The following is a 13689-nucleotide window of genomic DNA, read 5'->3' on the forward strand; positions in this document are numbered from 1 at the left end:
ATAGTCCATTTAACTGATTTTTGGGAAATACAGTGTGGAATACAGTTGGTACTAATGTAAATTAATGTTTTTGTTTTGTCTTATTTGAATAAAAGGATATAGGCTATACATGAGAAAGAATGTGTATACTTAAAGTGAGAAATTACATTTTGTAGGTAGTTTTGCCGTTGTAGCCATGTTCACCTCAGAGAATAGTTTAGTTTTCTAAATTGTGCCTGTGTTAAAAATAAAACCAAATCACTAATAATTGTGAAATCCAGGCCTCTTCAACATGATTATGTTTCACTGACATTTGGTGTAATAACCCCCTTATATAAAAGGAAAGCATTATCAGCCCCATGTATGTTTACAAAAGAGTTCAAACAAAGTGACTTCCTTGATTCCTTCATTTTGGACTCTTCCTTTTTAGGGAATGGGCTGCTGCCTTGCAGTCCCTCTTGGGATTCTGTGGGAATTCCTTAGCTGCTTTGCCTGGCAGTTGGTTTTCAATCCTCAAATATTGTTATTTCAGGGCGTGAGGATGGGACAGAGAAGGAATTGAAAAAATGTGCCATGCTGGTTTGGACAGTCTTGACAAAGCTTGGTCCGGTCCGGTTTGTTGTAAACAACTGTGAGGGGCTGGTGTTGGCTATAATAAGTGGTAGCCTATAGTAATTTTGGCTCTCACTGATGCTCTATGATCAAAATCCATTAAGACTAAAATACATGTTCATACTCTAGATAGTAATTCATTATTGAGTAATGAGTAGATAGCAAAACTGGTTCTGAGCAGCCTATATATCACATTTCCCCTGTTATGGGTATCTTAAGTTAAGTTTTCTTAAGAATTTCCTAATTTATGACGTTTGTTTTCAGAGTGGTCTGAAATCTGATCTCACGTCAGCCTACAGTAGGTGCCAACAGAGCCTGTCTGACTATGTAATTTACAGCTGCAGGAATCTACTCTTCGTGAACAGTAGACACATATTTCCCTTTTTAGGGCATGAGGATCTATTACGTAATTTTGGGAGCACTCGGATTTCGAGCAAACTCGCCTGTGTGGAAGCGGGAGGTGCCCGACGCAGAGTGGCACCCCCGATCGACCAATCAGACGCCAGGGTGCCTTGCCTTCCCGCTCGCTGATTGGCTAGAAGGCGGACGTAACCGGTTGACGTTTATGCTCCTCGCGCCCACTCTCTGGCTGGGAGCTCTTCACGTTTATGGTTTGACGGGAGTAGTTGTAGTTCTCACACCGGAGGGTGAAACTGTCCTGGAGAAAAGAAAAAAAAGCTACCGGGATTGTTTTTTAAAGGCTTTTCGGGAGTAAAACCGCCTTAAGTGGTCGGAGAGCTTATCTTTTCTCTCTTGGATAGTGGTCTAAAGTTGTCACCATGCCGGTTTTTCACACGAAGACGATAGAAAGTATCCTGGAGCCGGTGGCTCAGCAGATATCCCATCTGGTGATAATGCACGAAGAAGGTGAAGTTGACGGAAAAGCTATACCAGATCTGTCGGCGCCGGTTTTAGCCGTCCAGGCGGCTGTTAGCAACCTTGTCCGGGTGAGTAGCCTAACTTTGTTCCCTTTGGTAAAATAAAATTTAAAGAAAAAGGCATGTGGTGAAGTCCCAGCGTGTGTTGCTGGCTACCTGTCGCTCTTTGTCCCACACCGTCCGCTCTCAAATTAACTTAAAACACAGTGGGCTGCTACTTTACTTTAGTGCGAGTTTGTCTAGCTGCGTGATGTGTATTTCATTGCAGGGAGGATGTATGGATGCTATCAAAGTTTCTTGAAGTTGTTTGACTTGGGGCAAAGGGCAGTTACGCCCTTTTCCCCTTGAAAATATGCCCTGCCTCCTCTTGTAGCTGACTGCCATATCTTGACGTAGGCAGTGCACCGCCGCTGGTTTGTATGAGCCAGGTACCGGAGCAGGATAGAGACTATTACTAAACCACTACCACCACCCCGCACAAAAACCCACTGACCTGGCTTTTCTGTGAAATCAGAAGTCTGAATGAACTTCACAAATACACATCATGTTTGATTTACTCCAACCTCAGTTCATGCAGGAGGCGGGACAGTTCATTGCCCTGCAGGAGATTTGCAACACAAGCTTCCTAGCAGGCCCACTTACTGTTGCATGGGACTGTTTAAAGAATGGTCAAGCAAAGATTTATCACACAAGCACAGATCATAAATATAACACATTAACTGTCAGCAGTGTTCTGTTTTAAAGCTATAGCACAGAAACCACTAAATTAACCACAACCGATAACACCTTTTTGCAAAAAACCTGCAAACCCTCTTAATATAGGCTAGTATGCACAGTAGCTGCTGCTTTGAGTTACTTTTGATGCACTATAACAAGTGCTCATGCATTATTATGTCTAGCTGCTACCCATGGTGTTTTTCTCACCACACAGAGCACTTAAACTGTCTTTGGACCTATTAATTATGCATTTTTTTCCCTCCAAAAACATGAAATTAGATGCATCCCTCGACTAGATGCAGCTGCAGACTGCAGTTTTAGGTATTTTTAGAACCAAACTCAACCAAACCACAATGGTGTTCCTCTGAGCCACAATGTCGGTATCATAGTACAAAACTAAGGAAATGTCAAATGCAGTTCCTAAAAAGTATGTTGTCTAAAATACAGACTAGTGCATTGCAGCTTTCTCCTAAAGGAAACAAGGAAATATAAGGGACACGACGGATATTGTGGCTTTTAAGGATAGGAAGAGATAGGCTATATTAAGGCAGGCCTGGTTCCTGTGCTTTCTCCTTTCTATCAGCCTGGTGAAGCACACACAGTCCCTGGCAGTTGTTGGGGCGATAAATTTGGACGATTGCTCCGGCGTCTCCTGTCAGCAAAGGAATGCTTCATTTAGAGGAATTGCTTCCCATTGGCCCCCCGATTTATTTACCGGTAGTGGGTTTTCATGGTCCACAACCATTTCATGCCAGTACACTTCATTCTGCACCTTTTGTTTTGTTTGTAGGTGTGCACCCCTCTGTGGGTGTTATTTGTATGTCGACACCAGCCAGACTTCCTTCCTCTTAGGAAGATATGGTTTTGTAAGAGCGTCTTATGTGTATGTTTAATTTTAAATACAGTATGTTGACAGAGAGTCTTGTCTACTGAAACATACTTATTAATGTCAGTGTTTTTGTTTCCTTGGGTGACAGTGCAATAATACGGTAACATTTGGTTACACCTTGTAAAACATCTGATTCACTGTAAATCAGGGCACAGTCAAACAAGTTAAAATGTCATCAACAAAGAATACAAAGGCGTGGCTTGCTCTGATGTACACACAGAGAATTAAGAGCTAACTCCTATGCTTTACTGATATACTAGATATACTATACTTTGGATGCACATTTGCAGTGTTCAAATAAACCCCACTGTGTGCTACCTGCCCGGTACCAGTAACTAGGCAGCAAAGAAAGTAGAGGATATAAACAGCCAGAGATCAAACCACAGCTAAAAGGAGAGTGACTGTTGGACTTAACATTCATCAAGTGAAATCATGACTTAAAATAATGTTAATGTTAGCAGATGTGTAGGGCAAATTTCAGCTAACCCAGCAACATAAAAGGACGCTAATACGTCAGAGCTGGATGTCTGTCAGCATGTTGGAAAGTAACTCAGCCCCCAAGTGCCTAGAAACCCAATTATTGCATCTTTAGATACAGACACATTGTTGCAGACCAATTTATCATGAAAGCAGTGCTTGTCAACTTCTCCCGACACGTGAAAATATCTTTTGCAACCTCCGCTAGCTGGGGGTGAAATGATCCAGGCGCTCTGGACACTCTGAATTGTGATCAGATGTTTCCAACAGTGTGGCATGAATGAATGGATGGATATGGCTGTAATTATTTCCAGTTGCTGTAGCAACACTACAACATGGACAGTGTTATGAGTTCATTGAAGTTAAGGATGAGATGTAATTTCGTCTGGTTTGAGTCCCACAAGTTGTGTGAGTCATACATTGCGAAGCTCAAATGAGAAATCGTGGCTCGTGGCTCATATCTTTTACTTCTTTGTTTTCTGATGACCGTTGAATACTATCAGGAAATAAGCTTTTGTTTCTTTGCTTACTGTGTTGGTGTTGCCATTTTTGCCCATGCATGTTTCATTGTTTCCAAAAATGAATGTGCAGTAGTCAGTTTTTGCATCTGTTAAGTCACTTGCAACTAAACGAGTGTATTGGTGGAAAAAGGGATCATCCTTGGAGGGGAAAAGGATAAGGTTGTCTAATTGCATTTCACCAGACTTTCCCAGGGTGGGGCTGTGTCAGAAAAAAAGCTATTTACCTCATTGTGTTGCAAGGAAAACCACATGTTGCACAGACTTCCTGCTTTATGGATTCAGTTTAAAAAAAATCTCTTGAGATAGAAGCATAAAAAACAAGGTGGATTTTGGATTTGAATGGCCTGAATATCTGCCCAAAAGCCAGTTACAGATAATTGTACCTTTAAGACTTCATATTCTGTTGGTTGTGTCAGGTTTCTTCCCAATTGCCAGACAAAGAAAACAACGATGGGCTTTCAGGATGCTCTTGTGTGTGTAAGCCTGAGGAGATCTGGTGCATTCACTGTGATAAGTGTGTAGACCTTGTAAATTATTAATTTGAAAGGGCCTAATCTTATTATTCCAGATGCATGGAGATTAAAGTGTAAACTGACCCAGTGTTTTAAGCGTAGCACGACTGCAAAGCATTGTGAAGTAGTAAATGTGTTCAATCTGACCGAGACCCTTCACAAACCATCAGCATCTTAGACCTCAATGTTTTCAGACCTCAATTAAAGATAAATATGAGGAATGCGAAGAATTCCCAGCGAGCAGGAATGCATCCTGGCCTGATGGGGGTGGTGGGTGTGGGCTGAGCTGATCCTTTGAATAAAATATTGAGTAAGAATATCTGTGAGCAAGCGTTTCCTGACAAAAGTCTGAGTTCACAGAACAGTTCACACTAGGGTCTTTCATCTCTGTTTCAACTCTCAAGTAGCTGTAAGTTGGTATAGGGCTCTTAACCACAGGAAGTGGTTGTTATGGGTAAATGGTGTATTTGGAAAAGTATAAGAGTTGTTGTGCATGGTGTTGCTTATGCAATAAGCAGGGTAACTATAAAGTCAGAGCAGTTACCAAACTGGTGGCAGGGTCGGTTCAAAACCTTCTGAGCTGTATGTAGAGAACAAACTCCAGTGTTTCTCCATGCAGCAATGGAGCCTGGGAAGGCAGTTAGTCTAGTTTTTTTTTTCTCACACCTTTTGAGGTAGAAGTTTCAAAGTGAGAATGTGTTTCTGAGTCACAATGAAACCATTACACATTTAAATTTGGAGTTTAACTAAGTTATCGCTTGATTAAATGATAGTTCAAATATTTTCCTACTGGGATAAATGCAAGAACAGCACGCTATGTCAGTAGTCATTCCTTTGAGTTGACAAAACAGGCTCTTTTTTTTATTTCAGGCCTGTTGTACTTCATTATTTTTATTGCCGTTGGATAAAGAAAAGAATGCCAGTGATGTAGAGTCTTGGAACGGATAAAGTCATAAGTGTTTGTCTTCCTGTTTGCGCTGATCACAAGGCTCACATGATCTCTAGAGATGCTCCTGTGTGCAGATCACTAGGTGACTGTACAGTTGGTGCATTGCTGCTGCTTTTAAGAAATACCACTTTTTATGCAATAACACCACCGTCTTTTCTTTGGGTTTGTTCTGTGTAAGAGATGACTTGCATATCACTTGTTGGTCAGGAAACGTAAACAACACACTTGGAAATGTTCAACAACAGTTTCTTTAAAGTTAAAAATACACATACAGTAGAAACAGAAAAGCAGATGGATGGTTTTTAACGCTAAATTCTGGTAAGAGCTGTATTTGATGAAGTCATAGCCTAAATAGTCATCTCAGTCAATTACATGTTGAATCCATAACAGATGGGAAACAAATGTGTTCATTAAGCAAAGGGCTTAAGGGCATACAAAGAAAAGGCTTCCTATTACCTGGCACTCCAACTTCCTGTAATTTGTCAGGGGTAATGTTTTCGAAATGCTTGCCATTTGATTTTGTCACCTTGGTAACAATACAAGGACGTGAGGCATTTGTGTCGTTCCCAATGAGAGGAGATAATCTCATCTTTACAGAACGGATTCATGATGCATCTGAAGACTATTTTTCACGAGTTTGATGAAACTTTTATCAGACCGGGCGGCTGCCGGGGAGTGTTGAAATGATGAGGAAACGCCGGAAGCCAAGTCAGGAAGACCCAGCAGCTGTCGGCCCCTCTTAGGAACGGGAGTGCGAGCCAACGAAGGGAAACCCCTCTCCTTTGGCAGTGGGATGTTTATGGCTACAGGCCGTGACAAAGAATCCAATCCACTAGGGCTGTTGCTTTTTCCAAATATTAAAATGCCAAACTCAGATGAATGAGAGGTAACGAATGACGCTCCTCTGATTGGTGGTGCTCCTGCTGCCTCACAAAAGCAACAAGCTAACAAACACATGCCTGATGATTAATTTAAGCATATGAATTACTTATATGGGATATAAAATATGTAATTAATGTGCAGGATTAATCCAGAAATGTACCCCTGGAAACCTATTGAGCTTTCTGCAGATGGCTAGTTCATGGAGAGACTTTTTATTTTTCAAACACAAGCAGAAATCTAAGCTATTATCCAGCTGCTCTCCAGTTTGAGACCACAAATTGGACGACCCACAGAAACTGTACATTTTTGTTCTTCTCTTGCAGTTTTTTTGAACAGGAAGCTGTTTCCCAACAATTGACATACACTTACTGTACTGTTTTCTTAACACCAGTCACATAGAATATATCATGCCACCTGGAACAGTTTTGAGCAATACAAAATGATACTTCACACTCATTGTTCTTCAACTCTTGCCAAAGAGGACCAATGCAGGACTACATTTTTACCTTAATTAAACAGCTTCAGAGTAATTGTGATGGTTTAATAAATGACTTGTAACTTGTTACAGGGAGAATGGAGGCTGTCTGCCTTCCACCTAGCATCTCTTGGCTGAAAACCAACCTTGTAAGATCAGAGCCGCCGCCCCGGTGTCCTAGCTCCCGTCTCTGCGGCAATGCGACACAAACACGCTACATAATACGTAATCTCTTCTTTATGACAGATAAAACAACACAAATATACATATTGTAACATCAACTGCTCTATTGATTGAGTTCTCCCTGGCTTTGTTGTAAACAAATGCACATGGCCAGGAGGAGGGTTAGCAAAACAGCAGAAAAGCGACCAGACTTACGTAGTTCCCCTTTAAAGAGGTGAGCAATAGTTGAATTTACTGATAAATTTAAGATAGTTGACTCTATTGATGGGCCTTGGATCTGTTTAATGTAGGCAATGTAACATTATTTTCAATTGGAATAGTATTTTTTTTTTTTTTGCAATATTAAGGATTGACACTGATCAGGATTTGGATCTCTTAGAAATTCAACAGCCGTAAAAACACCTCAGTGGATAACGGAGTGTGATGTTCTTTCCTCCTCAACCCTCAGTTGATGCAATGAAAATAATATGTCTTCTTTTAGCAACCCTTGTTCTGGTGGATGACAGCTCATCTATGACCAGCCGTGTATTGACTCACTCTTCTTTTTAAAAGGGAAGCTTCCCACCGATGAGCGCCGCTCCCTAGTAACACTGTATGAGCTGCTAAGCTCCTGTAACATGAGATAGATAGTTGTGATATTATTCTCTCTGGCTGCAGAGCTTGTTTTGCCACGGCCAAGCAGGCCGTTTGATTTGTGACTTTTCATCACCCTGGACACCTCATGTGTAGCCGCTTCCTGAACCAAATTAATAAACCCTGTTTGACACCGCTTGACGGATGCATTATAAAGGTGTTGACCTTCAGAGCAACCTCTTTGCTGGCCCTGAGTCATGATTAGTCAAGAAGAGCTTCATGCTATCTCAGAACGCTGCACTTGCTGGATTTGAGATTATTGATCAAGTGTAGCTAATGGACTGCTGTGGCCAGGCACGTGCACACATAGGGCCCAAAGGGTGCTTGAGCCCCTGCCCTTTTTGCCTCGTATTAAAAAGTGCCCTTTTTTTAATGTTTTATTTTCAATAAATGCATTCCTGTTGTGCATGAGGATGTAAACAACCGCGCTGTAAAAATGCCACGGTTATCTACCGTACGCATTTCCTTGTAATATACACGGTATTGTGTACGTTGGTGTGTGTGTTGTCCGCTGCTGCTCCGCTCTGTCTCTCACTGAGGGGCGGGGCTGCCCCGCGGTGCGCGCTCCCTCACATGCACGTCCAGAGAGAGAGAGAGAGAAGTAGAAGCTGCTGCCTCATTGATAACTCTGTGTGTGCCGCACGTATGAGACGTGACAGTGGAGCGACTTGTGTCGAATCTTGTGAGTTAATCCACCAACATAACTTCCTTGTCGGTTCTGACAAGTCGCCGTCCACTTATTCAACGAGCTTATGAGTCATATTTCAGAAAAGCGCCCATTTGTGTTTGTTTAGCTGACTGCTTGTTAAGAGTTAAGCCCCACCCCGTCCTCTGTCTAACATCACCTGAATGTAGTGAACAACAACAGCAACAGGAGGAATCACTCACTCAGCTTGATTTCACTGACTATTTGTTTCCAGATATTGAGTTACTGGTAATTGTGACTTTGCTGTTGGTAAATATTGCTGCTGTTCTGAAATATGCACAGTAGCAGTCACAGTAGTCATTTCTTGGTTTTGTGTGTGTAGCCTGTAGGCTTAGCCTACTTCTATTTTGCACTTGCACTCACATGATTTTTTTTCTGCAATGTTAATGTGCACCCAATACCATATTAGCCTCAGCCTACCAGTTCAGAAGTCATGACTCTGCTTCGGGAAGTTGGGAAATTGGTCCAGCATGTTGACTGCAGTCCTGAAGGCGTGCAGGCGTTCTCTACCGACTAAATAGTAAATGTAATTTATTTTAATTTATTTATTTTGATATTAAGGCCTGAAAGAATTGTAGATACTGCCCTTTTCTGATGTTGAGCCCCTGCCCCTCTATAGTCATGTGCACGTCCCTGGCTGTGGCATCAAGTTATGACAGCATGTCTCATCGGGTTGCAGTGCAAAGTTGGGAGTAGGAATCATTGTGTCTGAGTCGCACTTTGAGCGATTACTGTAAACCTGCAAGCAGAGTAGCACGGTTTATTTGTAGGACATCGCTAAGGGCAGCGGTGACGGCACTTGCCAGAATCTTACCATCGTAGATCCCTGCAGTCGCCACGATTAACGCAGCATTGTGCTAAAACTGCCCAACATGTGAAAGGCAGGCTGTGTCTTGGCAGCCTTGAGGCTTTCAGAGTGGCCTTTCTTCTCCGGGGCAGAGCGATGGGCTGCTGTCAACAAAGCCAGGTCTGTTCTAAAGGAGCAGCCACTTTATCAAGCTACTTCTCAACACAGGGTTTCCACACAGCTTTCTTGGATGGTAAAAAGGACTGTCAGTGTTTTCCACTCCAGATAAAAATGGTAAAGGAGACTGTCAGCCAGTAGCACAGTATGTGTGAACCAAGCTTTAAAAGGAACATGGAAGTGACGCATTTGCTCGAATCTGTTCAAGGAAGGGGATATTTGTGTTGTGATTTGTCAGCCCCCCCTGATTAAGAACGAGCTGAAACTGAACAGCCTCACATCATCACTTCCTTTCTGGCTCCGTTTTCTGTCTTCACTATCATTTTATCAAACAAAGAAACCATGCCAAAATATTACTTATTTTACTGACCTGCTATTTTTTCAAGTTTTATATTATTGTAGATTGAATATCTTTGGATTTGGAGATGTTATCCCATTCTCTGGGAACTAGAGAGAGAGTCCTCTAAGATGTTATAGAGCAAACTATTAATCTTTTAAGCCCATAAAAACAAAACGCATGAATCAGAAGTTAAAAATAATCTCAAACCCTAATGTTGAGTCTGCTCAGTGTATCATAAGTACTGTATGTAGTCCAAAATCATGACAGAGGCTGAAAATAGGGAAGACGTCCAGGCACCACAAACTGCTTGACAACAACAGCCATAAACTTGGGTCCCTGTTCTATTTTTGCAGTGAATTGTTTGGATCGCTGTTCAGCTGTGGACTGTTTTTGAACTTCAGACAGCAGGAAGAGGCTCCTCAGGGAGCAGGAAAAGGAAGATAGCAGTGACCTGTTGAATGCCGTAAAGAGTCCTCAAGAACAGCTCGGGGTTTTAGACACTCTGCGTGATGCTCTAGGGGAGAAAATGAGTCAGCGCCCATTAAACGCTGCTCGCGCTTTAGCGTTTGGCCTCCACATTGTTCGCCTATAGCGCAACCAATCCTTCTTAGGTCTTTTGTTCGGTTTAGGTCACGTCTAAACTTGACTTTACTCTCATAAATCTTACTGTTGTCCCAAATCTGTTCCTACACGAGCAAGTGCGTTGAGTTTATCAGGCTGAGCTGCAGCACAGGAGTGCATATTGAGTCATTTAATCCATTGACTGTCAATGATATGGCAGTGCCTCAAGGGATTTGCTTCATCTGATCTAAAAAACAACAACTATAACCTGTTTTTACAGGTAATTAACCAAATGAGGCTTTCCCTGCTGTTGCAGTCCAGCCAAAAAACAATCCATGCATGCTGCAATAGGTTATAATCTGCAAATCTTTGCTATAGGTACTTGCAAATCAACAAATCAATGAAACAAGGGGCTCCAGTAGCTGTTGGGGTGCATGCAAAGGCAATTTTAGTAGTTCAGTCAGTGCAAGCCCGGAAAAGTAAAGTTCAGAGTTGGTTTCAACATTTTGCTTGGCTTGTGTGACAGTCACGGCCAGACGGTGGTTTTACTTTCTTGAAGGAGGCTAATGTGTGTGGTTTAAATTGTTGGTAAGGCTATAAGTTCTCTGTGTTACTTCCTCCCTCTCCACTTCTATTTACTTCTCTGTCTGTCTGTCTGTGCCCTATATTCCTCCTCTGTAGCCCTGGCCGACTGCCCTTTAGTTGAAATGGGACAGAACAGCTTTAGTTGTTGTCGTTGGCTTTTGTTCAGAGCCACTCATTGGGGGAATGTCAGGGTGGCATGTGTACACTGCCACTTCAGTCTGAGATGGACACCCTCCGCTCGGCTTTAGTTTTAGTTTAGCACAACCTTTGGCCCTAATTTATAACCCCTCAGTTACTCAGAGTCCCTCCGCTCTAGTGAAAAGAGAGTGAAGAGATGTGTGTGATTGTGTGATTGTATATATATGTGTGTGTGTGTGTGTGTGTGTGTATTCTCTGCTCCATTTCAGCCTCCACGTCAACTATCTGGAATGGCTCTGCTACTGCCTGTAGTTGATCAGATTGACGAGCACTCTGGGACCGCTCACCACAGCATCATGACTCCATAATAAATAACCAAAATATAAGCAGTTTCTACTTTTAAAAATAGTTTGAACTTGTGCTTTTTTGTTCTTTTTTTACCCAAGCCTACCCTAATGTTTCTTATGAATTGCTTGTTTTGTCCGACCCAGTATAACCAGTCTCCACCGTTTGTTATATTTTGCACATTTTGCACATTTCAAATGGTCTAAATGACTCTTTTGTCTTTTAGCATATGACGGCACGGCACATTGTAACATGTTCAAAATGTTGCATGTAGCTGAATTATGTGTGACAGTGAGGTAATGGCTCATGTCGTTTTATATTTGCTATAATCATAATGTGAAATGTAAAGGAATAGCTTTAACGTGTCCCTATTGGGCGGCGATGCAGCTCATTTAACCCAGTCGGCGTGATCCGTGTCCCGGTATGAACGTGTGCGATCCCTCACCCGTGGCAGCTTGACGTGGGTGAATTGTGTTTCCCTACAGCGCTGAGGTCATGGTGGGGGAGGTGAGTCATTTTGGCATTTGAAGGAGAGGGGGGCGTTCAGCTGCTTTACACATTACAACTGTGTCGAGGCTTGGTCCCCCCCCCTCAACAGCTGCCTTATTGAAATAATGGGCAAGTTAACAGGACATCATTCTGGAAAAAACTGCATGATTAAAGACCAAAAACTCCCTTAGGGGGAAAGTTGCGGTAACAAAGCTTAACTCATGCCCGTGATGATGCCGTTGATGTAGAAAATGTGTGCTCAAGTTGCATTAAAAACTTTGTAATGGATCTAAACTTAAAACATTGCTGAGCAAGCGCAACTGTGCCAACTCTGAAACTCAGACCGGAGTTTAAAGTGTTGACTGATACAAAATCCTCATGACTGATGAGCTAGTCATCAGGACAGAGAATGGGGCGGCGGGTGTGTCCGGTCTCGAGTGGAGTCCGTCTGTCAACCCCTGGTTCCACCTTTACTCATAACTATATATAATACACTAACTAAGTGGCTTGTCAATAATGAAGGAAGAATGTGCAGCAGATTTAGGTTTTTGTTGGACTTTAGGAGGCAAAGACCTTCGCCAGTCAACAGTGCATCATCATGCTTATGAAAGATCAAGGGGAGGGAAAGAGGAAATGGGCTTCAAGAGTTGTTTTGATAAGAATCACAAAAGCAAATGTGAAGCTCTAGTGCTACTTCTGCAGTTTCTGCATTTTATCCTTGTGCGTTGATTTGAAACAATGGTTAGACTCTTGCATACCTTCGACTATATTTGAGTTATGGTTGTAACTGGCTCCGCTCAATCAAGGTGATACACATTTCCTGTGCTAAAAGTAACTCAACGCTACAATGAGGCGTTCGAATCGATACAATCTCTGCATGTTTGATGGTGTATAGATAAACTATGGTTCACCTCTCAGTGTTTGTCTCAAGTCAAGTCTTGGTTGCACATTTGTCCATGGTGTGAAATGCATATCATTTAGCTTCACAGTGATAACTCCTATGAGAGGACAGATGGCTCAGTTTTGAGCATTGTCACTGCAAGCAAGCAGTAAAGTGTGTCACATCTAGTTGACACGCCCTCACTACATTTTCCTGGATTTCCTGCCACATGTTTTCTCCCACTGCTCCCAAAACTGTAAACTGTTTGTATGAAAAAGTGAGTGTGATTACACACTACAGGTTCTGTGTTGACACCGTAGTGGAGTGATGATCTGCACAGACATCTGGGCTCCGGCCTCCTGTGGCCTGGAAGGCGATGAAACAGACGGGTGGAGTCAGTTTGAAACTTACAGTACCGGAAACTTTGAAACTGAGTCAAAGTGAGCACCTGCTGTTGGACAGGTTCACAAAAGAAAAAGAAAAAGAAACATCTTTTATTTACATGTGTTCATTGATTTCGTTGGAATCAAATATTACATTACTTATGATAATGTTATGACTGATTTATAAAAAAAAATATATCCTAAGCTACCTAATTAATACAAATTATGTGAAATGTGTCAAAACATTGCTTACTTCTTTACTATGGTACTTATTTATTTACTCCTGGGTTCTGTTAACCCCTTATTATATTATATTAAATCAAAAATGACTGATTTTTACTCATGAAGTGTGTGTGTGTGTGTCTTTTTCCAGGTGGGAAAGGAGACTGTACAAACCACAGAGGACCAGATTATGAAAAGGGACATGCCACCAGCTTTTATCAAGTAAGCACAAGAGTGTCACTTTGCATAGCTCAAATCCATACAATGACAAAGCATCTGAGATGTGTTTTTGGATGAAGTGATTCTCTCTCCACAGGATGTGGAACCAACTAGCCTTTATTTGGCTCTCTTTCTCTCTCTTTATCTGCT

General features: G+C 42.0%; 1 protein-coding gene across 1 annotated transcript in view; it reads left to right on the forward strand.

Annotated features, from left to right (window-relative positions):
• The first annotated feature begins 1192 nt into the window (after positions 1-1192).
• The window catches only part of LOC311002426 (vinculin), a 29883-nt gene continuing 17386 nt past the window's right edge, over positions 1193-13689 (forward strand). Inside the window, exons 1-2 of the mRNA XM_083993790.1 lie at positions 1193-1538; positions 13472-13542. Of these exons, the coding sequence (XP_083849916.1) occupies positions 1371-1538; positions 13472-13542 (239 nt within the window). The 5' untranslated portion in view covers positions 1193-1370. The remainder of the gene's footprint in view (positions 1539-13471; positions 13543-13689) is intronic.

This window comes from Trachurus trachurus (assembly GCF_905171665.1).
Source record: "Trachurus trachurus genome assembly, chromosome: 19".
Taxonomy (NCBI): domain Eukaryota; kingdom Metazoa; phylum Chordata; class Actinopteri; order Carangiformes; family Carangidae; genus Trachurus; species Trachurus trachurus.